General features: G+C 45.3%; 1 protein-coding gene across 3 annotated transcripts in view; it reads left to right on the top strand.

Annotated features, from left to right (window-relative positions):
- The window catches only part of LOC121284481 (NADPH oxidase 4), a 213785-nt gene that overhangs the window by 44605 nt on the left and 143037 nt on the right, over nt 1-26143 (top strand). For all 3 annotated transcript variants that reach the window (XM_041199998.1, XM_041199999.1, XM_041200000.1), the window contains 3 exons: nt 781-853; nt 980-1060; nt 20170-20374. In XM_041199998.1, the coding sequence (XP_041055932.1) occupies nt 781-853; nt 980-1060; nt 20170-20374 (359 nt within the window). The remainder of the gene's footprint in view (nt 1-780; nt 854-979; nt 1061-20169; nt 20375-26143) is intronic.

Genomic DNA, 26143 nt, shown 5'->3' with positions numbered 1-26143 from the left:
TTGCTTGGGGAAAAAGTAATGATATTCTTGGAATGGGGAGTAGTTAGTGCTGAGACCTAATTTTGTTGGGAACTATGGTGTCTTCCTTAAAGGAGAAAAAAGAAACAAAACTGCTCATATTGAGCAGAGCTCTTGGCATTGATTTAAGAAATTACACTTTGTGTTATCCATAGTGGTTTGTCTTGAGATTAAGTTGGTTTTGAATAAATCATGCCAAACATCTGGTTTAATACAGATATAAAAACAAAAAACTGCGGATGCTGGAAATCCAAACCAAAAACAGAATTACCTGGAAAAACTCAGCAGGTCTGGCAGCATCGGCGTAGGGTCATGAGGACTCGAAACGTCAACTCTTTTCTTCTCCGCCAATGCTGCCAGACCTGCTGAGTTTTTCCAGGTAATTCTGTTTTTGATCTGGTTTAATACTATTGTCACAAAAGGGCACCAGACTTCATGCAGTCTATTTACTTTAGAAGTTACACCTTTATCAGTATTCAAGAGAAGGGTTTTTAAAATTTTTCTCCTGATCTTAAAGTCACCCTTTGAGGCTAAGCAAAGGGTGGTTTAATTATTTTTCTCCTTTCTTTTGAATAATTTCTATGCATTCTCTAACCAGAACTGTTTGTGAGGAGATTTATGGTCCTGTTACAAGAACTCCTATAAATGGATCCCTTCTGACTTGTCACACAATGTGATCTCCATGTTCTGAAACTTTTTAATTTTACGATCTTAGTAACTGCTAATCTGCAGTATCTCCGTTGTCAATAACTTGTTATTTAGTTCCAGGAGTAACTGGATTTTTCATGGTGCTGGTGCTTTTCTTAATGTGCACATCTTCATCATACTCTCTAAGGTAAGACTGAGCGCAGGCAACATTTTATCTGTATGATCAGCTGAGAGCGAGTGAAGTAATTATTAAAATGAGTTTTTCTACAGTTGGATGCCATTAACGTGTGCTGTTGTCCTATCTGCGTTGCAGGTTTTCAAACTTTGATATCTTTTGGTACACACACAACCTGTTCATAGTCTTCTACATTTTACTTCTGCTTCATGTGACTGGGTAAGTATGTTGAAGTAACCTTTTTCAAAACAATTCTTTTAGCAACCAGAGCTATGTTGATTTAAAATTCATTACAATGGTCATACATTGCATATTTGTGAGAATTATGATTGGCTAAGATGGTAGGCGATGCAATGCACTTTTTTAACTGTAAAATCTAAGCAAATCCAAATGCTGTTTATCTTAAATCCAAATGCTGTCTATCTTACAAACGCAAAATACTGCAGGCACAGGAAATCTGACAGCATCTGTGGCGAGAGAACCAGAGTTAATGGGTTGAATTTTACATTTTTCAAGGTGAGGGAGGTGGATCAGAAAGTGAGTGGTCTACTGCTTCTGCCCACGCCATTTCTGTTCTTCAAATCAAGTGTTGGATGGCCAATTAGTGGCCGTCTGGCAGGAAGGTGGCCAATTAGCAGTGCAAAGGAGGGCTCCATACCAAATCTGGAGTCCCGGTTGGGACATCCTGCAACTGAGGGGTTATGCTGTTAACAGGAAATCACGGCTACAAATTTAAAGCTCTCTCAATCTTTCTTTATTTCTTACGGCAGGCTCCAAAAAATATAAAAATGAGTTAAAAAAACACGCAGCTGCTGCCACCTTTAGCAGCAGAATCTGCTGCTACATTCAGCAATGCCCGGTGACAGGACTTTACTTCTGCCCATGTGCCTCCTCATCATAGCTGCTGTAAAACTTTCCCAGACTGTTTGTTTCACGGTTGACGGCTGAGAAATGCAGCAGGCAATAAAAAATTGCAGACCAATGTCTTGTTAATGAGTAATTTCAAAACGGCAGGAGGCTGCTAATTTCCATTCCCACTCACCTTCCAAAATTTCAGAGACTGGCATGATGACTTCATATTACTGACCTGATGTCATCACATCCTATTTTCTGAACACACAGCCCTCCTGATTTGTGGCTGTAAAATCCAGCCCAATGTTTCAGCTTTGTGACATTTCATCAGAACTCAGTTCACTGAGGTTATGAAAGGTGATACATAAATGCAATTTCTCTCTAGTGCTGATGTGGCCTTCTAATTATTCAACTCTGTGGATGGAGTTCAAAATTTGCAGACTTGTATTTGAATCTCAATCAAGACTAATTTAGCTATTTGTGCTTTCCAAAGGGCTGGGGAAATGTCAGTCTTGACTACATCAGTGACTATGTTGAAATCCATTCATAATAGCTCAAGTTCATATCCGTGAGTTGAGCTAACTTGTCATCCTTACTATGGAGCAATTTAAAAATAAACTCGTCAAATGTCTCTAGTCATGATTACTGAACTTTCAATTGTCTAGTTTTCCTCCTGAATCCTTCCTTTTTAAATGATGACTTGTGCAGTGGTAGGTATGGAATTTCAGCACTTCACCTAGGTATGCATTCTTTATGCATGAACCTGTCTAGTAAGTGTCATCAGGTTGTTCAAGTATAAGTGACATCAGAGCTGCACCTGACCCTCTCCTCCCCTTATGTCCACACTGATACTTTCACATCAGGCATTGCCAGATAGCCACTAGGGATCTCAGATGGTTACTTTTTTTCCCTGTATTCTTAGTCTAGGGATGTTGAAAACAATGGTGGAATTTTCTAGTCAGTTAGTTGTCTGATTTGCATGGATACCCATTATAATTGTCCCCAAACCAAGCTTTTTAAGAAATGTATATTGATAGAGTTTTTGATTGCTTGAATCTTTCCAGAAAGTTTAGACATAGATTGGCTGCTATAGCATAGAAACCCCAAAGTGTGCTCAAGGGGACTAATGAATTTAACAAGCTTAAGCCTTGTAATCAATAAGGACACACCTCATAAGCTTTGCCCTGCCTGTTCAGCCAGAACTACTCTACCCATTAATGAAGAGAGAGGAACTCCTCTTCAAGTTTCCACATTAAGCTTGTCTAACTGGATATTAGACAATTAACAACGGCTGGGAGTACTGTGGACCTGTCTGGCTCATTTATTGGATTATCACAAGGTTGTCTTGGCTCTGTTTTTCTGTCACTAATGTACCATCTTGGAGTAACCTCTACCCTAAGAAAATCCTGTTTACCACTTACTCTCAAAGTGGATAGTCATTAGGTAACAAGAACATTGTTGAACGCTCAGAAGGTAGTTATAAAATACCATTTATGTGATAGGCTGGAGCCCTCCAGCCTTGTAATCATTTCCTCTTTTTTCTACAAATTCCCCTCACAGCTTAAACCTCAATCTTGCAAGTGGTTAGTGCAGTTCCAAAGCACTGTGCCCATGGTAAAATTGACACCTTGCAAGACTCGGGTACTGAGATGGATCAACAGTTAGGACCGAGATCCTTTGAAACTTCAAGTCAATACCTTTGAGATCCCCTACTGAGTAATGATGAGCCATAATACAGCACAGCTGAAAACCTAGGGCTGAATTTTAACACTCAAAAATGGGAGGGCTGGGATCAGATCACATGTTAAAATTTTAAAAATCTTAAACATGATCACAAACCAAACCATTCACTTCCAGATGTAAGGAAGATGGGACAAGGGGTGAGCAGCCGATTCAGAGTACAAGTTAGCAATTTAAGTTTTTATTGAGGTTGGCAGCCTCTGATTTGGCCTGAACTACCAGTTTTACAGTGGTTAACCAGTTTCCCAGGTCTTGGGAAATACAGAAGCTGAAGAGAGGTGAGGACAGCTTTGGGAAGAAGATAAACTCCTTTTCAGCACTGCTTGTGGGTCAGGAGTGCTTCCACCTGACCTTCTGATCTTTCACCTCCATCCCCACCAAACAACACCTTATGAAGATACCCTGGATCAACACTCAACCTGTTCCTGATGTTCCTTCATCATTTCTGGCTCAAGATCATGGAACTCCCTAACTAATAAAATTGTGGGGTACCTTCATCACAAGAATTGCAGTTGCTCAAAAAGGTGGCTTCACCACCATCTTCTCAAGGATTAAAAAAACACTTGGCTTGTTTCTGATGCTAAAAAAAGTGTTCTAAAAATGCAGTGATCCTGATTTTGCAATCAAAATAATAGTAAGACTAATTGCAATCGTGTTACTAAAGTGCAAATAGCATAGCACCTTCAGGCAAGGACAGATGTGCGGTTAAATGCTAATACACAAAAGTTGCTGTCTAAGTTGCATTGTATGCTGTTAGTTTTGTGAAAATTACATCTTGCTGCTGCCTCACCATTGAAATACTATAGTAATTATAGCTTTAAGGAATGTAGTGACAGTAGCTTTGAGACTTATTGTGTTGTATAGTATCACGTGACAGTGTGAATGAATCCGCTCTAAGCGTGGGGGACCTTAGAGCGGGAGTTATTCTAGTTGCTGAGCTTGATGAGAGCATGTTACTGCATGTAACTTGTAAATAAAGTTCGATGTTTCTATAATGAGAAACCTGTCATAACAAGCTGGCGACGAGGACGAGATTGGGTCCAGCGTTGTCTTTCACCCAGCTACTGAGTATCTTGTTTAAACTGAAGAAAAGGAAATATACACACCAGGCATGCTGCAGAGTTCAACCAGAAGAAACAGAAGCACTGTTATTTTAAGTTAAAGGTAAAAAGGGACTCCGATCAAAGTGGCTGAGAAATCTCCTGGAGCACTCCCGGCATTTAAAGAAAAACGGGATCTGCAGAGGCAAAAAAAAAGAATCTGTACATACATTATAAAATGGGTGGCAGCCCTGCAGCCTCGGTGGGTTAGAGAAACTGGCACACAGCTGCAAGTAAAGAAAGGTTTAAAAATAACATGCAGTGGAAGGTTAAAAAAAAAGACTGCAGAGTTAAAATTTTTTTTAAAGTACTTACTGCAGAGTTGAGAGCCTGCAAGTTTTAAAAAAAAACATTTGCCGGTGAACCTGCCAAAACACAAAAAGTGTGGGAAACTCAAAAGCAGTACAGAAAAGCCGACAGCTGCAGAGACAGCCCGAGTAAAAAAAAAGGTGACTGCTCTTAAAGTAACAACACATTTAAAGTAAATACAAGAAAAATGGATATGGACAGAAAATTAGAAGAGACCCCAGAGAGAGGGCAACTCTCAATACAAGCCCATTGGCAGCAAGAAATCCCAGAGAGGGGGCAACTCTGCCGAAGGCAACAAAAGACCCCAGAGAGAGGGCAACTCTACCAAAGGCAACAGGAGGCCCCACGGGGAGGCAACCAGAAAATAAACAGTTGAAAGAACAGTTGATTGCCCTTCAAGATCAAATGCAAAAGGAATGTGTAATCATTCAGCAACATGAAGAATTAAGGATTGTCTTAAACAGTAGAATGGAAGCACAGCAGAAGAAACTCTTGAGAGGGCTTGGAGGAAGCCCCGGTTATCAGAGAGGGCTCAGGTGCCCCTGGGAGTTGTGTATAGCTGGATATAGCCAGGACACAGGAGTTTGGAGAAACTCCAAGGTAATGAAGCTAGCTACCTAGCAAAGAGCTGAAGAATCAGCTGAATGAAGCTAAAGAGGCATTGAAAGAAAAAGTCGTATAACTTTCCAAGATGCGAGTGGTTACCTGGACAATAGTTTTTGTGACTGGACCTTTGTCATAGAAGTGGAGGGCTGGATCACCCACAAACACATGGATCATTTGAGAAGAAGGGCGATACCCCAACAAAATGATGTTCCACCTGTAACCATTGTAGAACCTGTGGTCCCTGTTGAAATTATTCAACCAAGGATAGACATACAGATGGCTCTGTGGGAGTAGTTAACACTGAACTGCTTGTGTCTAAAGAGGTACCTAATGTTGCTGCGGTTCCAGATAATGTGGATCCTGTAAGGGATTCGAAAGTTGTGGAGCTATGATGCTCCAGCCAGAGAGACAACTTATAATTCTATGACCTGTGTGTACATTTGTGATGTCATGAAGGTAGATGTTCTTGTTAATGCAAACTGTACAAAAAAATTAAAGGGGGAGGAATGTAGTAATTGTAGCTTTAAGGAATGTAGTGACTGTAGCTTTAAGACAAATTGTGTTGTATAGTATCATGTGACAGAACTGATTCATTCACACTAAATGCGGGAAGCTTTAGAGTGGGAGTTCTTCTTCTAGTTGTGGAGCTTGATGGAAGCATGTAATTGCTGCTGTAGCCTGTAAATAAAGTTTGATGTTTCTAATAAGAAATCTGCCTGGAAAATCAGGCCCAAAACAATTACTTTGAACAGTGTGAAGCCTTGGCATGGTAGATGTAAATTAAAATATAAAATATAAAATGTCACAGAAAGTTAAGTTGTATCATTACAGTGCAGGTAGTCCTTTAATGATGTGATATATGTTAATCAATTTCATTGCCAGTGAACTATTAAAGCTGAGTGCCATGAAATTCGACAAGTCCTGAAAACTGGTGAAGGGATCACAATAAATCATGTGCAAATTTGGTCATCTTATTTAAGGAAGAATGTACTTGCCTTAGAGGCAGTGAAATGAAAGTTTACTAGGCTTATTACTGGGATGAGGGGGATTGTCCAGTGAGGAGAGTTTGAGTAGACTAGATCTATTTCCTTAGAGTTTAGAAGATTGAGAGCTGATCCCTTTGAAATATATAACAGTCCGAAGCGGCATGACTGTGTAAATGCTGGGAGAATGTTTTCCCTGGTTGGAGTGTCCAGATCTATGGGCTGAATTTTCTGCCTGGCAGGGGGGGTGGAGCATGAGCAGGCAGGCGTGGACCCGATTGCCGCCTGCGATCGGGTCCATGCCTCCATTTTATGCGGGTGAGCCAATTAAGGCCCGCCCAGCCTGAATCGTGGCTTCTGAGGACAGCAGGAGTGGGCGGGCAGTGGCGGGTCTGCAATGACTGCCGGGTCCAATGGCAACCCGGGGGCCTGTTTTAAAGAGCTGCTGCAGCCTTTTCTAAGGCTGCGAATTATGGCCTATGGAAGGGCTCCCCAGAGCGCTGCTGGTGAGCAGGCCAGGCAGAAGGGTAAAGCAGGGGGGCACTGTGCCCCTCATTTCTCCGATGATTGTGGGGAGAAGGAGGAGGCACCCCCCCCCCCCCCCCCCCCCCCCCCCCGCCATCCCACCATATGAGTAACCGTGCCTGGCAGGAGGTGGCGGTGGTGGTGCGCTCCAGCGACGTGGTGCGACACACCTGGATCCAGTGTCGCAAGCACTTCAACGACCTGTTGTACTCAGGAAGGGTGAGTACTACCATGTTGGCATTGGTCACTTAACCCAGTAGGTAGGCTTCGCCCCCAACCCCCCGCCCCCAAGTCCGAGTGCAGTGACTGCATTGAATTATTGACAGCATGTGTCCTTCGCTGGGTGGGCCAGCAGATATTGCCTATGCCGAGGTCACCCTGGGAGGGTGGTGAAGAGATGGGTTCTGCCCCCGCAGCATGTGGTACACTGCGACCCACATTACTGTTTTGGGGGCAACCTAGAGGAGCTGTACCCAGGCACAGTGCTGGAACTCCAGGACATGTCAAAATCAGGGTGATGAGATGCTGGGAGGGGAGCTTCAAAGTGGCGTGGCACCGATCAATCTGCTGTCCTCTGTGCTCCACGTGCTTGCGCCTCCTTGCTGTGGAATGTTAGACCGTGTGGTGCCTCATGTGATGCAGTCAGCATTTGGCCAAGGGGGTGAGGTGGGGTGACAGGCCTAGCATCTTTGTGTGAGTGTACAGCAGCAGTGGGGTGAGGAGGCACTGGAGCCCTGCAATGTCCCACTCTGGTGGGAGTGGGCCATCTGCGAAGAGACTCCAGGTACAATTAACACTATTCAATGCTCTTCTCTCCTTTTCAGGAGAAGAACGCACATAATGCAGCCGAGCGGGTAAGGACTGGCGGTAGGCTGGAACAGTTAGTGATTCTCAGCCGTTTCGAGCAGGAGGCCCTAGATTTGGAGAGGTGCCATGCACCCAGGTCCACCGGTGTCGGTGAGGCTGGGGTGCCACGGGCAGGTATGTTTGCCCAGCAGTGAGGTCACTGTTGTTCTTCCAGCAGCCTCACCGGCTCTCCAGACAGACACTGCGAAGGAAGTAGGAGCAGATCGCCGTTGCATTCAATATCAACAGTATAGCCACACGTATCTGCATGCAGTGCAGCAGCAAGTTCAATGACCTCGTACACGTGGTCAAGGTCAGTGAATGCATCTTCCAGTGCCATATGGTACCATCTGCACCATTAGTATCATACGCCTCTTAATGAGCATATATATATATATATATATATACACACATACACGCACACCCATCATTCACCCATCAACATACATACACACACACACACACACAGAGCCATCTTTCACCTACCAACACACGCACACACACACCCTTCATTCACCTACCAACATACACACACACACACACACACACACACACACACAGCTATTATTCACCTACCAACACACTCAGAGATACACACCCTTCATTCACCTACCAACATACATATGTACACACACACACACACACACCCATCATTCACCTACCAATGATCTAGATCAATCAAGACTCATACCTTACATACATAGCTTCAGCTTGCCATCACACATTTAGCACTGCTGTAAGCCTCACACCTGTATTTTACAGCTTGCGCACACACACTGCCAGCTAGCCATGAGAGCACATCACCCAAACACATTGCACCACACTCACCAACACACTTCCGTCTCTTCTTGCAGGACAAAATTGCACACAACTGATACTGCACATACTTAGACAGTGCATCTGCTGGGGCAATGGGCATGAGTGACCTGCAGTCAGCCTGCTCACCTGAGATGAGCTTCCACGAGTTCTGTTGCAGAGGACGCAGATGGGAACTTTAATGGCGTGGTGTACAGAAAAAGGCTGATGGATATACAGTAAGAAATTTGAAGCGTTGGCAGGCCTGCCATGCAGCCTGCTGTTACTGTCAAACAGCATAAAAGATACCGGCACCAACCTTGCATATGGCTTTGCCAGGGGATGAAGCGCATCCTTTCTTGTGTGGAAGTGGTGGCCAATTTAACTACCATACTTTTGGACTCAACCGTGATGCAACGTCTGATAACTAATGTGTAGTGAATCTTCATTGCTCAGCTTGCTGCCACAAATGCTCAGACTGCAGCCATTATGGCTCCAGTTACCAGTTTTGAGCTTACAGCAGTCCAGCAACTGTTCTCCACCATATCACTAGGATTGCTAAGATGCTGTACCTGGGGAGTGGCAGTGGTTTTGTTGAGCAGGAACTTGCAGTCCTCTCTTGGGGTGATAGCATTTGTGCTCCTATCGCTGTTACTCCATCGTGCCCTGCCATTGTCTGTCAGCCAGCCAGCTGCAAGACTGCTGCCACCCATTTCAAGGTGGTACAGTTCAAAGGCAGGTCCTATAGGGTCATAATGTGGGACATGTGCAATCTCTTGCACTGAAAGTCAACAGACTTCTGCCAGCCATGCGGCAACATTAGGGTAGCACTTCTTAGGAACACTAGGACAGGCAAACGTACATGGAAGACAGACACTAAGAATAAATAGTTGATTTTTGTATGGAATATTGGATGGTTTAATTGATAAAGTTAGATTGGAATGTTTGCTTTGTGGTTGCTTTTACTTTAGCATTATGACCAAGAGGACACTTTGATGGTCTTTATCAGAGGAATGCTAAGGTATGGTGTTATTGTTGATGGAGTATTGGGATTCTGTTCACTGGTACCGAAGTTGAATGATGTGATGTGAGCAGAGCCCTTGAAGTGAGAGCAAGGCCTTCACCACATCCCACACCACTCGTTTGGACTTCACCAATTTTAAGTAGCAGTACAAACCTCCAAACAAAATCAATCAGGAACTAATTCTAAAATGATTGCTGATCCCTTTAAATAGAACTGATGGAGGGATCCTTCCTGCTGCTGAATGTATGTTAAGGCTAAGAGAGGGCATTTGCTGGGGCATTGGGGTCAGAAATGGCACCATTAGAGTCAAATCGGCATTACTTTCTGACAGATATCACAGTCCTGCTCTGCAAATACATGCTCATGGGGCTAGCACACATGCTAACAACATACCCAAAATGACATCCAGCATAACCCTCTCTTGAAGAGTGCATGTGTGGTGCGGATGTTGTTTTGGAGCTGAAATGTCACCCGTAGCACTGAAAATACGGGCACTAAGCAATCAAAATTTGTAGCCATGGAGTCTTATTCTTTTATGCTTTAATTGTTGGAGCTTACAAAAATGTTAAATTTTAAAAGAAATAAAAATTTTACTTTGTCTTTTTCTCCTCTCTCCGTTAGCTTACAATCTTTCTTTCTCTCTATATATTTCTCTTTCTGTACTTGACATTGAATTCACCAATTCTAATTTACACTGCAACAAAATTTGGGCTGACATTTTTAAAAGAAAAATTTGTAGGCTCCAGATATTTTGACTCAGAGTGCATGATTTCCACCTACCATGCAAGATGCATGACTGCTTTATGCACCAAAGTGCTTTGGGCTAAGCCCGCTTGTTTCATTGCATCACAGAATTTAAACATCTATATATACATCTATATATGGATCTATATATAATATATAAGTCTCTGCACAAATATAATTCCTTAAGTAATTCCACTAGGAATAGTTTAAAATACACGGGCTGAATTTTACGGGATGCATTGATGGCACTGTCCATCGGCTATCACAGCCATTTCCAGGAGCCCCAATGAGATTAAATCCCAATCTGGCACTTAGCTGCCTGCCGTTGGAGTTCCAGGGGCCTTAACGATGAGGGTCCCGCTTCTAAGAACTGCAAGGCAGGCAGCTCTTCAGATACAGCAATGCCTCCAGTGGTGGTGGTCACTGCTGGGACTTCAGGAGCCCGGATAAAGAACAGTCATGGAGAGGTGGAGAATTAAGTGGGATGGCCTCTTCATGGCCAGTCAGCTGGGAATGCAGGGATGTTGTGGAGGACGGGAGGGGCTCTTCCTGCAGGGATGGTCCTGCGCCATGGGGCACATGGTCCCCGAGCAGGAGGCCCCCCCAGCCTGTCAACTGACTAATCATGTGGCCTGTTCTTCCCCCCCATGCACCCCCCCGCCCCCGCCATTGCTGATCGAATAGCAGTGGTGACAGGATGAGGCCCTTAAGTCCCACTTAAGGTTCTTAATTGGTGTACAGGCAGAAAGGCTGACCTCAACCTTCCCTGTCCCAGTATTACTCGGGGAGGGAGTTGCGAATGCGATGGGCTCTGCACCCTGTGCCTCCCTGCCCGATTAAACTGTTCCCTTACCTCGCCTACTCCCAGACATGGGGGTAAGGGAGCATTAAAATCCAATCACAGCTTCTATTACATAATTCCTCCAAATAAACATAGAAGCTTCCAACAGTTGCCAAGACCATGAGGCAACTTTACTTCTTCTTCTGCCTGGGTGTGTTAGATCACATCAAATAGAATAAAATAAGGTGAGGCGGTTTGCATGCCCATAGAAAATATGTAGTATATTTGAAAAATTGGGCAGGCCTTCTTATCAGCAAGTGATATTCCCCATCTGATTTTCCTTTATCTGCTTTACCAAGGCAATCTAGTACACCCAAACAAGGGAACAATAAAGAATGTTATTATCTTTCTGGCCTCTCTCACGGACTTTAAGGTAACATCACTATCTGTGTCAAAAAACAAGGACCAAGTTTGATTTTCAGAGCAGTGTTAGAACACTGCAATTATCCAGTGTGCCCCTGTGTTGGCAAAGGAAATATCAATTAGGATTCCAACAATCTCTGCTGGGATTAGTTATGTTTGGACATTGGATGAATGCAGGGTTAGGTTGGCTGTTATGCTTCACAATTGAATAGCTTGTCTTGCCCCTCTCGAGGCTCTCACATGAAGAATAGCTTTGTGAGCAAGGGATCAGGCACAAGCAGTAGCTGTGGAGTTGAATTCCAGCCAATACATTCAAATGGAAACAGCATCAAGTTGGCGAAAGAAAACATAGGCCAGAATTTTACATTCGGCATGTGGGCACAGGCCTGACTTGCCAGAATGTAAAATGATGCCTCAGGCATGAGTCCTGACGTCACCACATACCATCGTGATATTTCGGTAGGCAGGCGTACAATGAGGATGGGGGCGCACCGGCCAATAATTAACATGCCAGTTAAGGTCCTTGAGGTACTAATTGCCTTTGATTTTACGCAGCCTGTGCGATTTTCAGGGTGTCGGCACGGGCAAGTGGGTAGGCCACATTTTCAAAAACCTCGTCCACGGGTGGGATAAAAGGGGTGAGTGTACTCGCTAGTGTGAGTTGTTAGTACTTTAGATTATAACTTACTGCTGCTTGCTTGTGTGAACAGGACAGCTTCATTTCACTTCAGAGCTGCTTTGCCAGAAATCACAGGCTTCGGTTCAGGACTCTGGAAAAGTAATAACACTTGGGATCTTCCAGGTATCAGACAGCCTCCCCTTACCCTAGGAATGGGGATTGTGGTCTCCACTGGAGACACCTCCTCTGAGGAGAAAGAGAAGGCCAGAAGGCGGAGGAGGCCAGGTATCCCTTTTCAGCCTCCCGGGGAGTGACCTGTAGGAGGACAGGTGCAGGCAGGCACAACAGGAAGTCCAAGGCAGAAGGGTCCGCAGAAGATGCCACTATCCTGCTGCCAGGGTTTACAGGCGGTAATGCAGCTACCTCAATATGTCTGAGATGCAACGCTGAAGGAGGTTCTGCCTCTCAAGGGAGACTGACATCCATCTGTCAGATGATCGGCCCTGAGATCAGCTCCAACAATGTGGGTGGACACCCCATGCCAGTGGCGCTGAAGGTCACAGTGGCCCTCAACTTCTATGTGTCTGGCTTTTTCCAGGGGTCGGTGGGTGATCTTTCTGGAGTCTCCCCATCAGCTGTCTACAGTTATGTCAAGCTGGTGACAGATGTTCTGTTCAGAAGTGCATTGACTTACCCTCACTACCGCATGGACAAGGGCAGCCAGGCAGAGTGAGCCAGAGGGTTTGCCGCAATTGCTGGGTTACCCCACATCCAGGGTGCAATCAAATGCACACACGTGGCCATCAAGGCACCAGCGGGTGAACCGGGTGCCTTCGTTAACAGGAAGGGATTCCACTCCATGAATATGCAGATAGTGTATGATCACAGGATGCAGATTCCGCAAATCTGTGCAAGATAACCTGGCAATTCCCATGATGCTTACATCCTGAGACACTCACAGGTGCCGATGCTCTTCAGTGCTCCAACCCGACTGGATGGATGGCTGCTGGGTGACAAGGGCTGTCCCCTCAAAAGGTTGCTCATGACGCCTCTCCGCCATCCAAGAACAGAGGCCGAGCAGTGGTACAATAGGAGCCATGGCTCCACAAGGGCTGTGGTAGAGAGAACCATCGGTCTTCTCAATATGTACTTCCGATGCCTGGACCGTTCAGCGGGCGCACTCCGATAGCCCCCAGATCATGTGTCACTGATAGTGGTTGCGTGCTGTGCTTTCCATCTGGCGCTGGAAAGGGGGGAAACAGTGGAGGAAGAAGATGTTGACGCAGCTGCTCTGGCAGCAGATGATGAGTCCAGCAGTGAGTCCGAGGATGAGCATGCTCAGAAGAACGCTGAGGGGGTAGACGCTGAACTGGAACTGGGCAACCTCCAGGGAGGCAGGGACACCCAGGAGACTTTGATCCAATGCTTCTTCAGCTAGCCTACCGAAGATGAACCACCGCTATATGTCAGGGCTGCAAGCTCCATGCTCGATACCTGACTGGAACATTTGCTTGGTGAGCAACATGCATTATGTGCCATTTCAATAAAGTTCAATGACAAACAAGTCACTCAGAACGTTATGGGTTACTCTTCACCTGCAGAACTAATGAAGCAACCCGAAGCTTCTTGAACACAAACACCTTTAATGGTATGGTACCTGGCATACATAAAACAAATTAAATGGAGAGGTGTTTTCCATCACACCTACTAATAACTAATTTAAAATTGGGCAAAAAAAATTACCAGTGATAAGCCCGTGTTGTACATAAAGCGCTTTAACTTTTTGTTTGCGGGTGCTCTGTCTTAGTGCTCCCTCCTCGCTGGCACTGGCATTGGAGACAGCCTGCTCAGTCTGCTGTCCTGTTTGCCTTGATCACCTTGGCAGGCGTCCTCTGGCCCATGGAGCCTGTGCTGGTCCCACCTGGGAGGGAGTGGCCAGTGGCATGGCTGGCACCTCCCCAGTTGCTGCAGACTCATCAGATGCCACGGTCACTGGCAGAGGGGCGGAGGAGCTGCTGCCCTCATCCAGAGCACCCTGAGAGGAGCCTGCAGAGACGACAAGCTGCTCATGCACCAACGTGAGGTCGCTTTGGACCTCCCTGCTCACCACTGATGGATGGGCACCTAGCTGGGATACTGGGTGCCCAATCTGTTTCCCACACTGACAGTGACCACCTGAGGTCATTGCCGGTGTGAGGGTTTGCAGGTCCGAGTGCATCCCCAGGAACCCCTGATTGAGCTCCTGGAGCAACCTTTCATGAGAGTCCCCACTCTCTCCATTGAGGAGGCAGTGCGCTCGGCTGTGAGGGTCATTGTATTGCTCATGCTCCACATGGACTTCTCCCCAATGGCAACCATGGGCCGCATTCCTTCTTGTATCTCTGCCAGATCCTCCCACACACCCTGCTGGACTTCCAGCACCTGCTGCCTCAGGGACAACTCCAGAGGCACATCTTCAGCCACCAGCTGAGTATGTTCCTGGTCCCCAGCAGTCCTCCTACTGCTGGCACCCTGTGTACTCTCTGCCTCTGCCTGCACCTCAAGCAAGTGTGAAGTGCCCTCACCGCTATGTACCGAGATACTATCTGATGATCTAATGCCCACCGAGGTGCTGGTATCTGCCTGGCTGAGAGCTTTGATGCCGGTGCGTTTCTCTCATCTCTGTCCTCTGGGGTGAACAGTGGGCCTTCAGGCTCCTGACCCCGATGGGCTTCTGGTGAGCTGAAAGGAAGACCAAGGACATGTTGTTAGTTGAATTCGTTACACTGTTACTGTGCATGCCTGGCACCCGGATCAGGGAGCCCTCGTCTCTCCATTATCAATGGGGATTCCATGTTCGAGGCTCACATCAATATAGAGACAACAGTTGAATGGTTGCTATGACAGACATTCTGATCTCAGTGCATTGCACACTTACCGCCCTGTGGCACCCCAACCTCACCACGGCTGGATGACCTGGGTGCATGGTGTCTCTCCAGTTCCAGGGCCTCCTGCTCATATCTGGACAAGATTAGAAGGTCCTCTGTCAGTCCGCAACCTTTCAGCATTATTGTGGAATGTCTTTTCTTGAAAGGAGAGAGGAGCGTTGATTAGTCCACCCTGTACCTGCGTTGCCGTTGCAGCCTGGCCAACCTCACCTGAGGAAAACCTCGCAGGGCTCAGCCGATTCATGGCCCTGGAGCCGCAAGACACTCATTCCAAGCAGCCAGGACTCACCCCCTTGCCCAGATGCTGCCTCATTGACATTTGCCATTCTGAGGGGGTGGTGGGGGGTGGGGGGGTGGGGGGGGGGTGCTCCTAACTCCTGTGCTAAGTGGCCCATGCCAGCAGGTTACTCACCTTTCCCGATCACAGGCCATTGAAGCACTTGCGGCACTGCACCCATGTGCTCCTCACCACACCATAGCAGCTGACCCTGGATGCCACCTCTTCCCAGGCATTTTTGGTGAGGTGGGGGTGCCTCTTCCTCCTGTCCCTGGGGACAAGGCTATCCTGGCATGCTGCCACCTCCTCCAGAATGGCAGCGAAACACTCGTCGAGAAACCGTGGGGTCGACTGCCCCGCCGACTTGCCCTCCCACCTGCCGTGTTCAGCACTGACATTCCCCATGACAACGGTCCTCCGAGTCAATGGCAGCCTTCTCATGGCTGCCTGCGCTATTTTTGAATCGGCCGCCGGGTCGCCATTGGACCCGGTGGACATTGAACTCCTGCCCCCGCCCGCCTCATCAGGCTGATGCTGGAGTCATGTATTAGACTGGGCGAGCCTTAATTGGCCCGCCCGCGTAAAATGGTGATGCGGAGCTGATTGCAGGCGGCAGTCGGGTTCCTGACTGCCCTCAGCCACTCCTGCTGAGGCTGCCCAACCAATGTAAAATCCTGGCCATAATATCAGGTCTCTCACATAGATAATGGGCAATGTACTAGAGGGAAATAGCTGCACAAATATTATCATTTTCCAACTGAATAATAATTGTTTAGAAGGGAGGAAGAAAAGTAAAGACAGAAAAATATCCTCTAGTTTCCTACGATGGAGAAAATAGGGTGGAATTCTCCAATGCTCCTGTTGGCAGGTTCAATGACGGGCGGTGGGGGAGAATTCGGCGGGAGGTCCAAAAATTGGATTGCTGGCGGGATCTTCTGCTGCCTGCTGTGGCAGGTTTCAGTTCCCACCAAAGGCTAGAAACCAATTTGCATCCCACTATTGGGATGCAGATGAAGGCCTGATCAGAATCTTCCCCCGCGCTCAATTGTCCACTACGCCAGGGGGAAAACATGCCAGTCCAAATCATGTCTGGACCAATGTGCTGTTCAAAGTCGAGACTTGCCTTAAGAAGGCCTTGAGCTGCTCACAGAGATCTGAGGAGAAGATGGAGGCCTCCAGCAACTGGACCCTGGAGCACCAGTGTATCTCCACGAAGCAGCTTCCGGAAGGTGGGAGCTCTCCACGCAGCAGCTTTGCCATGGGATTGGACTTTCTTCCAGGGACTTTGTCTTGGAATCAGACATTCTTCCAGGTTCTTCGCCATGGGACTGGATTGTCCAGCTGCAGGTGGAAGGCAGCGGGAGGTACTGTTTGGCGGTGAGGGTATGTAGATGGGACGTGTTTCAAGAAGAATAAGAGAGCAATGAGGAGGCAGTGCGAGGGTTCAGGCCTCAAGGGGTGGGGTTGGTGGGGGTGGGTTGGCAGTGGGGGTGCTGGGAAAAGGGTATTACAGGAATGTTGCAAGGTGACAGGTGGTTTGGAGCAGGAGGGTGGGAAGGGCAGTGGTGGGTGTTGAGTGTGTGGAGGAGAGGGCTGGTGCTTTATGAGCACATCTGAGGAGGCAGAGGCATGGAGGGTGTTGAGGTGTGAAGGGGCATTGGGGGGGTGTCGAGTTGTGAAGGGGTCGGTGGAGTCAATTGTAGACTCGAGTGTGAACTGAAGATAGCTGTGGTATGAAGGAATACAGAAGGTTACAGGTGACGGAGGGAACCAGCAGGATAGGAGGGTGAGGGTATGACATTGTCGCGTAAAGAGGCGCCAAGGCTTGTTGTTGGGGATGCAGTGATACACGTGGACTTCGGGGGACGGTGGGCAGGAAGTCAATGGTTATGGGGTTGGGATTCTTGGTGAAGACGGGTATGTGGACATTTATTTGACCATTGTTGAAGGAGACGGGAAAGGGTTGAAAGGTAATGGTGGTGGGTCGAAAGTTATGCTGGGGGTGGCGACTGGTTATGGGGGATAGGGTGTGGGTGACCAGGGAATGGTGTGCAGCACAAGAAAAATATGACTCCCACCATTGCTGGTCTGGTCAAAACTATGCAGAGCCTCATGGTGGAGATCCCCATGGAGACCTGCATACACAGGTCGGCATCACTTCATCAAGTGGCTGGACTCCTCGAACTCGCAAGCCACATTTGTCTGATATTCCCCGCCTCTTGCTGACACCCCACCATCAGCTGGAAGGCCAATTCCAGAGGTCTGTCATTGGACTTGTAACTCATAGTTGTCTGTTCCCCAGCAGCCCTCCAAGTGCCGGTGTGCTTGGCTGACCCTGCCTCTTCCTGCTGTGGGCACATGTCTGTGTGGTGATCACCACAGTGTGAGACCCTTCCTACGCTAGACCTAATACCCACCAAGGAGTGAGTTTCTGGACTGGTGAAGGGTACAGCTGTTTATTGTGATGCCTCGACAGGCGCACATCTCTCTTCTTGTGTTCTCTTCTCAATCCTCTCCGGGCTTAGGCTTCTGCTGAGGCCTAACAGGGATTCTTCTGGCTTGAGCCTTGGCCTCTTCCTCGTGGCACCTGTAGTGAGAGAGTGAGTGACAGCATGAGCTGCCTCCAACATGGAGGCACCCTTGACCCTGAGGTTTCTATTCCATGCATGGATCCTTACTGGGTGGAGGCCCAAATCCAGTCTCCCCATCTCCAATTGCTCGGTCCCATTCCACACCTGCCAGCTGGACTGCCCTCTCCTCAAACTCTGTCAGAACCGTCAGATGTGGGCGACCCCCTCCCTTCTTCTCCTCACCAATTGCGGCTTAACTTATCCTGCTCAAAGACAACAGAGAAGATGGGGTTGAGAGGAATTTCACATTCATTTCTCATGCTTCCACGCTTAGAGATAACCCATTGGGTTGTGTGGCATGGCATTAATGCTCTGCATGTTGTCCAGAAGGGTTGTGGGTCAGCTCCCTCCAGGGCGCTGAGCTCATCCACATACGAGGATAATGCTCAGGGAGGTATGTCATTTCTGGAGGTTGCTGGTGCCCTCTGTGCCTGAGCCACTTCTCTTCCCTCCCCCCACCCCCCAACCTGTGACCACCACAGAGTGGATGGACTGCGGTGGGGCTATGAGGCATGACCTTATGCTATTGTCACTGAGGCCCATGTACCCTGAAGTTCACTGGTTTCATTGTGGTTAGTAAAAGCAGCTGAAGCTTCACGTGGAGCACATGAGGTCACTCATTCTTTTCCAGCACTGGATAGCTGACCTGTGCTGGACAGCATTGGCAACCTGCACCCATGCAGGTTTGGTTTCCCTGCTCGGCCTCCTCCTCCCATCAGCCGGGTAAAGAATCCTCCTCCTGACCGCCACCTGGTCGAGGAGGATGCGTAGGGATGCGGTACTGAACTTAGGCACTGGAATTTCCTTTCCCCTTTCTGCAATTTCTATAAGCCTTGTCAGTGAGTTGGATGTCTGGGCTCCTTTTAAATATGGTGCCCAGATATGATGGTAGGGCACGTGCCATCCAGCCTGTCCTGCCATGCAAGACGTCAGGAAACCCTCAGCTGCAGCATTAATAACACCAGGGCTGCAAGATACCGTGGGATTCTTCATTAGCCTCCACAGAGGGAAACATTCCCCGTCCCCAACTCTGCCCCTGCATGGGACTTAGTCCTGGATAGGAGAATTCCACCCATAATTTCCTTTAGATGACTATTTTAAAATCCTATTAACAATTGTACTTTTTAACTGAGAGATATGGGTCTCCTTTAAATACTGTTACTATATGGGAGCCAAGAAAGCCATATGAGAGGAAAAACTTACTCTTAAGTAAACATAGCTTGGTTCCCTTTTGTTTTCTTTAAAATTTAATCTTGTATTTCCTTGAGGCAACTCCTACACACACAGCTTTGACTCCTCTGTATACATGCAGAGTTTGTTTGGAAGAATCTATAACAGTGTTGTGTATTTTTAAAGTGACAGTGAATGTCTTGCTGGGAATTTGTAATCACATACTTCTTTGGCGGAGAACACCTGGGCAGTGCTTCGCCTGAAGCAGTGGTACATTTGACAATTTCTCTATATATGCTGGCTAAATGGACACATATTTTATTAAAGGCGGAGTGTGGATTATGCATGGTGCATTTGGCAATTGTCCGTCAATAGTGGAACTATTCTAAAGAGAAGTAAGAACAGCCAATATCTTTAGTTGATAATATCACTGATAGAAAAGCTTTAACTTTGTGTAAACATGACTTCTGTATGAAACCACTGAAGTGGCAGTGACTCAGTAAGGAAAGAGGCACAATAGCTTTAAACTTTTTATGATGTAAACATTTTTCTCCCAATACAAATAATATAAATAGTGTGAGACTGTTTGCATTATTTGTGTGCTTTTTCAAAAACGGTTCACATATATATATCATGTATTTCTGTTTGGAATATAGTAGTAACTCTTTCGAGTACAAACCCGTTTCCATCTGTTTCAGATGAAGTTACATTGTTTCATAGTTTGCCATTGTGAGATTTGAACTCTTGATCTTGGGGTTACAAACCCATCCATGACCACTTGACTATTTAGGCCAAGCAATATAGTAGTATTGGTACAAAAACTTGCAGTCCTGTAGTACCCTGTATGTTTTTTTAAAAATATTGAGGGTTAAAGTGAGAAGTCACTAGTGTGAGTTTAGAAACTTTTGAAACATTTGGATAAACTCTATACCCTATATGTTTGGAAAAAACTTTTGTACTAATTGCTTATCTTCCAGAGGCATGTTGAAATATCAGACAAATTTGGATCAACACCCACCTGGCTGCATTGACCCGAATAAAACATTAATCGATGATTTCCCCATACCAGAGTATCCTGCAGAGCCAATTCCAGAAGGCTATGCTGAGCCAGAATCTGGGATGGAGAGCAACTCTGAGAGAGTCTGCACTGAAGCCCCAAAATTTCAGTCTAATTCACAAGAGGTATGTAAAATTTGGATGTTCAGATTGGGATATTTGATTTTGCCTTTATTTTTGACAGTAACGAATGCTCCCTTTAGTGTGTGGCCTGTTTTTTGCAGACCATTATGTATTGCTGCATGATTGCATGGCCAAGTATCCATACAGCATAGGGGCTATGTTGGTAATATCGCACAAAAAATGATTTTGTTGTTGGATTGCAATAATTCATAGAATGTTCAGACCATAAATATTTTAAAACTTTTGAAGAGTGAAACATGGGCCTTTTTGTCTACAAGTGCAGTAGACTGTCACCTACTTGGACCTAATATATATTAGGTCTTTAATTTAGACAGTTATATGGGGCAAGTACCGGCATTTATAATCCAGCTATTCAATGCTCCATGCTCTGCCCAACAATTTAATTTAGCACCAGCAGTGAGTTAAGATATCTTACTATTACACATCAGTTCAAGGGATTACCCATGAAATGTGGCAAGTCATCCTATATTGTGAGAATTTAACCATAAGAATGGATTGGAAAAACAGGAAGGAAGCCAAATTCCTGGCACTGAGGTGACTCTTATTGTGGAGATGCTGGTAGCTCGAAGGTCTTTAACATTTCGTACTGACTTACTGGGAGTGGAATCGGAGCAGAACAAAGGCAGTTGGAAGTTGGGAGCTGTGACAATTTCAGCTGCTGAAGAAACTGAGTGAAAGAAACAACTGTGACATCACAGGAAACTAGTAAGTTGATTGGCCGGTAAGTGCTTGGTGTAAGGGACTGTGAATTAATAGCTAGCTTAGGACACTGGAGTTAAGGTAGATCTATAAATAAAAATAACAAGAACTTTAAACTAAAATAAATAGAAAATAAAATAATTACAATAAATGCCTAAAACACACCCCTGTTTAATTAAGAAACGTATAACTTTTAGTTGTAAGTGGTCCAAGCATTTAATAAGCACAGTAAGTTGTAGTACACTAGGAAATATTCTAAGTTAATTAAGTAAATAATCAAATTAAATTAAATGAATAACAAGTAACAATGGCAGGAAAGGTTATGTTGCAGCTGTGCAATGTGGGAACTTTTGGATACTAAGGTGATCCAGGACAAACACATATGGAATGGATTGAAGTCAATGAAAGATGAAATTGGCAGTGGGTCTAATTACCCTGCTGGTCAAATAGGAAAAATTGGCCTGGATCTTGCAGTCAGCAGCGAAGTGGAGGCATAAGCCTCTGACCCCATTAAAAACTGGCTGCAGCGGGACCTTGTTCTCCTAGCTGCGGCATGGCTCCATCAATGAAGTGAGTGGAGAGGCCCAGTGACATGGTGTAATTCCAAAGAAGCCAGGGTCTGTTGATGTCAAGAGCTGAAGACACATTCCTTGAAGTTTGCCTGCATCTCAATGACAGGCTAATTGCTTTTAGTTATTTTAAATTCCTTCCTTTAATCTAGTTTTAATTCCAGCTACCCCTCACCCCAAGCACCCTCCCACCACCTCTCCCACCTCCACCACCCCTCTCACCGGCATCCATGACAGATCACCACACACCCTCGGCATCAATGGTACCCCAACGCCACTATTAGGGGCTGCAATGGTAATGTAACTTAGAGTTTCCACTTAGGTTCAAATCCAGAAATTGTGCACCTAAATAGACTCCAGGGAGTAGGGGGGTGGGAGTGGGGGTTGAGGGGCCGCACGTTCATATTTCCTGTAAACTTGGGCTGATTGCACTGTACTTGCACTGATATTTGCAGTGATCTATTTAAGGCTACTCCTAGCAGGAGTAGACGCTGCTCAGGAGTGCAACCGTTAAATGAGCTAGAGGGTGAAAACATTCTCACACCTCATTAGCTCTCCTCCCCTCCCAGCATCCCCGGCAAAACACCACCTCCTCTCCCCCTCCCTGCCCTCTGGCTATGCTCCTCAAATGTTGGGAGTGAACCGTGTGGCAGTGCCAGGGAAAGAAGCAAAGGTGTTGGGGGTGTGGGGGGCGGTGGTTGTGGGTGCCACAGGTGTTGGTGTGGGGTGATCCGGGGGTGACCGGATGGGGGAAGTGTTTTGACACTCCTCTTGATTTAAAATATTGCATTCCTGAGCAGGCTTTTCACCTGCTAGATCAGTCCACATCAATTGTTGTAAATACCAGTATAAATACAAGGCAGTTAGCCCACATCTACAGGCTGAGAGGTCCTGGGTGAACTGGGCGTCCTCTGGAGACTATGCAGACACACCACAACTTCCGGATTCAAGTGTAATTCAGCTTCCCGGAAGTTGAGGTGCCATTGTGGCCCTCAGCATTGAGCTAATCAGCGTTTGCTGCCATTGGGACCACAAGATTTGGGTCAATGCCTTTAAAATGTTTGGTAGAATGAGCAGTTCTGTTTCAGGTTAGCTGTTGGCATTGTGGTGATCAGCCTGAATCAATTGGTTATTATCAATATAGGGGTTCTAAATCAGTGAGCGTTATAACTTGTATTTTAGGTTCCAATTCATTGCCTCAGAATGTATCATTAAATTTCCCTACTTTTGCACAGAGATTTTCAGTTACTGCAATAATAAACACTTGGATACTAGTCACCATAGCAATACATAATATTTGCAGCACGGAAACAAGCCTTCCATCCCAACCAGTCCGTTTTGTGGTTTAGTCTCCATGCAAGCAAATAGTCCTAATTATATTTATCTACCTTGTTGCTATATTCCATATATGGGAAGAGTAAAGGGAAGTCACAAAGACTTTAAAATAGTAAGATGGGGGTGGGGGAAGGATCTACAAGAAATGAAACAAGCTTAAATATAAATGAAACAGGCAACTAGAGCATGGAAAGATTAAACTAAGGGTAGACATAAATGGCCATGAAATAACTAGAGTTATGGAACAGTTGCTTAAAAAGATAGTTAAATGAATTGAGAAGGATTGCTATTAAGATGAGTTAAACTGTACAGAAATGCATACAGAGTCCATAATAAAACACATAACTTGAGGCAAGGAACCAGATATAATTGAGATTACTGAGACATGGCTACGACAAAATCAGGATGGGTAATTAAACATTGAAGGGTATACACAATTAGGAAAACTAGAGGGGAAAAAGGGGAGGTGGAAGAGCTGCACTTATTAGAGATATCATGTCATCCATGAGACAGAAATAGAATCCATGCAGATAGAGATAAGAGATAAACAAGGATCACAACAATAAGAGGAGTTAATACTACTATTAGTGGTGGAGGAAGAAATATGCAGACAATTTAGGGAAATGAATAACAAATGTAAAATAATAATCATGGGGTTTCAAGTACCCTGAAATTAATTGACTTGAAAAGGTCAGTAAAGGGGAAAAGGAAACGGGATTTCAATAATTTGTACAGGACACTTTTGACTCAAATCTAACAAGTCCAAGAAAGGAGCATTTACTAGTGAATCTAGAAATGGGGAATGAACCAGAGCAGATAAGTGAAGATCAAGAAGGGGAACATCTAGGCAATAGTGATAATATAATAGGGTTTAGGATAATAATTGAGAAGAACGGAAGAATAGCTGATTTTGAGAGGCTGAGAATCAAACTTAGGGAAAACAAAGTGGATAGCAATATTGGCAAGCAATGATGTAGAACAGCATTGGAAAAGAGTTAATATGGTTTTCAAAAGAGCCCAAGAGATATACTGCATTAAAATCCAAAAGCAAACTAAATACTAATGAGACATAATGAATAAATAAAGATGGAGGGGAAAAGGGGGTAAGGAATGGGATATGCACTAATTATATGTACAGCAGAAAATAGCAAGACAAAGGAGAATACAAAGAGCCTATGAGAACAGTTAAAGTAAAACAATTAGAAAGGCAAAGAGGCACTATGAAATTAAATTATCAAGGAATATAAAACAAAATAGTAAAATATTTTATAGGCACTTGGATTAAAAGAAAGTTGGGATGAGAATCGGGCCATTAAGAGACAGTTGGGATAAAATCATAGGCAGTAATAGTGCAATGACAAAAATATTATGTAGTTTTTTTTCAGTATTTACCAGAGACATTAATCCTGTGGATATGACATTGGATGATGAGATTAGAAACAATGGCCAGAATTTTCCATCCACTACCTCCACTCCATGCCCCCCCCACCCCACCCCCAGCAGGTTTCCCCATGGGGAGCCCAGCGAGCCATTGAAATCTCCGTTCACATCGGCGAGACCGGAAGATTTTGCTGGTGTGAGGGGCAGGAAATTCCGGCCAATGCAATCATAGTTAAAATAAAAAGAGGAGATATTTTGAATAAACTAATCGAACTCAGAGATAATGAATCCCCTGGTCTAGATAGATTTCATCCATTCATTCTAAAAGAATCTAGGGAAGAGAAAACACACACTATTATGCATATTTAAAAGCTCATCAGAAAAAGGCATTATGCCAGAGAACTGGTAGAATGATAACATTACATCTGTGTTTAAGAAGGGAGATAGAACTTATCCAGGGAACGATGAACCAATCAGCTTAATACCGGTAGTGGAGAAAGTAATGGAATCCCTGCTAAAGGAGAAAACAGAAAAAGCACTTGTGACCAAAAGTATAATAAAGAATAGTCAACATGGACTTCAAAATGGAAAGTCTCACTTGATCAACTCCATAGCTTATCTCTCCAAAGGATTCAACGTTGATAATGCAAGAGCCAGGATTGTTTTGTCCAGATAATCCATATGAACGGTGCATGGCTTCTGTACAAACAATATTCATATACCAATCTAAACTTCGCCTTTTCTTGCTATGGGGAACCCTGTCCCAAACAATCAAGATGGTGTGCCCAAGTTACCTCTCCCAACCCTTGGGTTCGACACCCTCTCCATGGTGTACCAGAGAATCCCAGCTTACGGCTTCTCCATGACTTTTTGATCCACCTGCACCCAGTGGGTCAGGTAAGTGAAAATTCAGATACTTGTGGGGGTGAGCAAAACTAGGGTCCATCTATATGATGTCATTGAGAAATCAAATGAGAAACTCCAAGGAAGCTCTTTTAGTCAGAGAGTAGTTAAGAATCCAGAACTTGCTACCACAGGGAGTAGTTGATGCAAATAATATAGATACATTTAATGGGAAGTTTGATAGCATATAAGGGCAAAGGGAATAAAGTGTTATGATGACTGAATTAGATGAGGGAAGTTGGGAGAAAGCTCGTATTAGGCATACATGCCAGCATGGACTAGTTGAGCTGAATGGCCTGTTCCTGTGCTGAATATTCCACATAATTCTTTGTAATATTCCTTCATCCATCTAGCTGATGAATGTTGATGTAGTTTCTGCTTCAACCACTAACAGCCTCAGAACAGTTAAGGAAATTTGTCCTGATCTATCTATTCCTGAATGGTGCAGTTGTCCAAATTCATGCCACGAATATTTACCTTTCAAAAATGTGGGCTGGAATTTTCTCCTTAAAAATTTTTCCCACGCCAGGTTCATTGCTATATCCCAATCCCACTGACAGCCACATTCTAATGACCAGCACAGTCCATTCGATCTGTCTGCAAGAGAAAGTCTTCCAATTGAAAACATTTCTCAGCGGATGCTCTCCAAAGTACAATTTGGCTACTTGAGCCTCGGCATATGCCTGTCATGGCTTTTGAACCTCCTGTGAGAAGATAAACTGCAGACATAGCAAGGGTCCCATGTGACTCAAGGAAAATATCATTGAAGTACCAAAATAGAGGCTAATTGAACTTTTGAATTCTTTAGCTGACTACCTGCTGCTGTCAGCAGGGTAGCCAATGCTGCTGGGAGCTCGCCTCAGGG

Source organism: Carcharodon carcharias, chromosome 11 (genome assembly GCF_017639515.1).
Source record: "Carcharodon carcharias isolate sCarCar2 chromosome 11, sCarCar2.pri, whole genome shotgun sequence".
Lineage (NCBI taxonomy): Eukaryota > Metazoa > Chordata > Chondrichthyes > Lamniformes > Lamnidae > Carcharodon > Carcharodon carcharias.
This window is presented reverse-complemented; position numbering and strand designations above follow the sequence as displayed.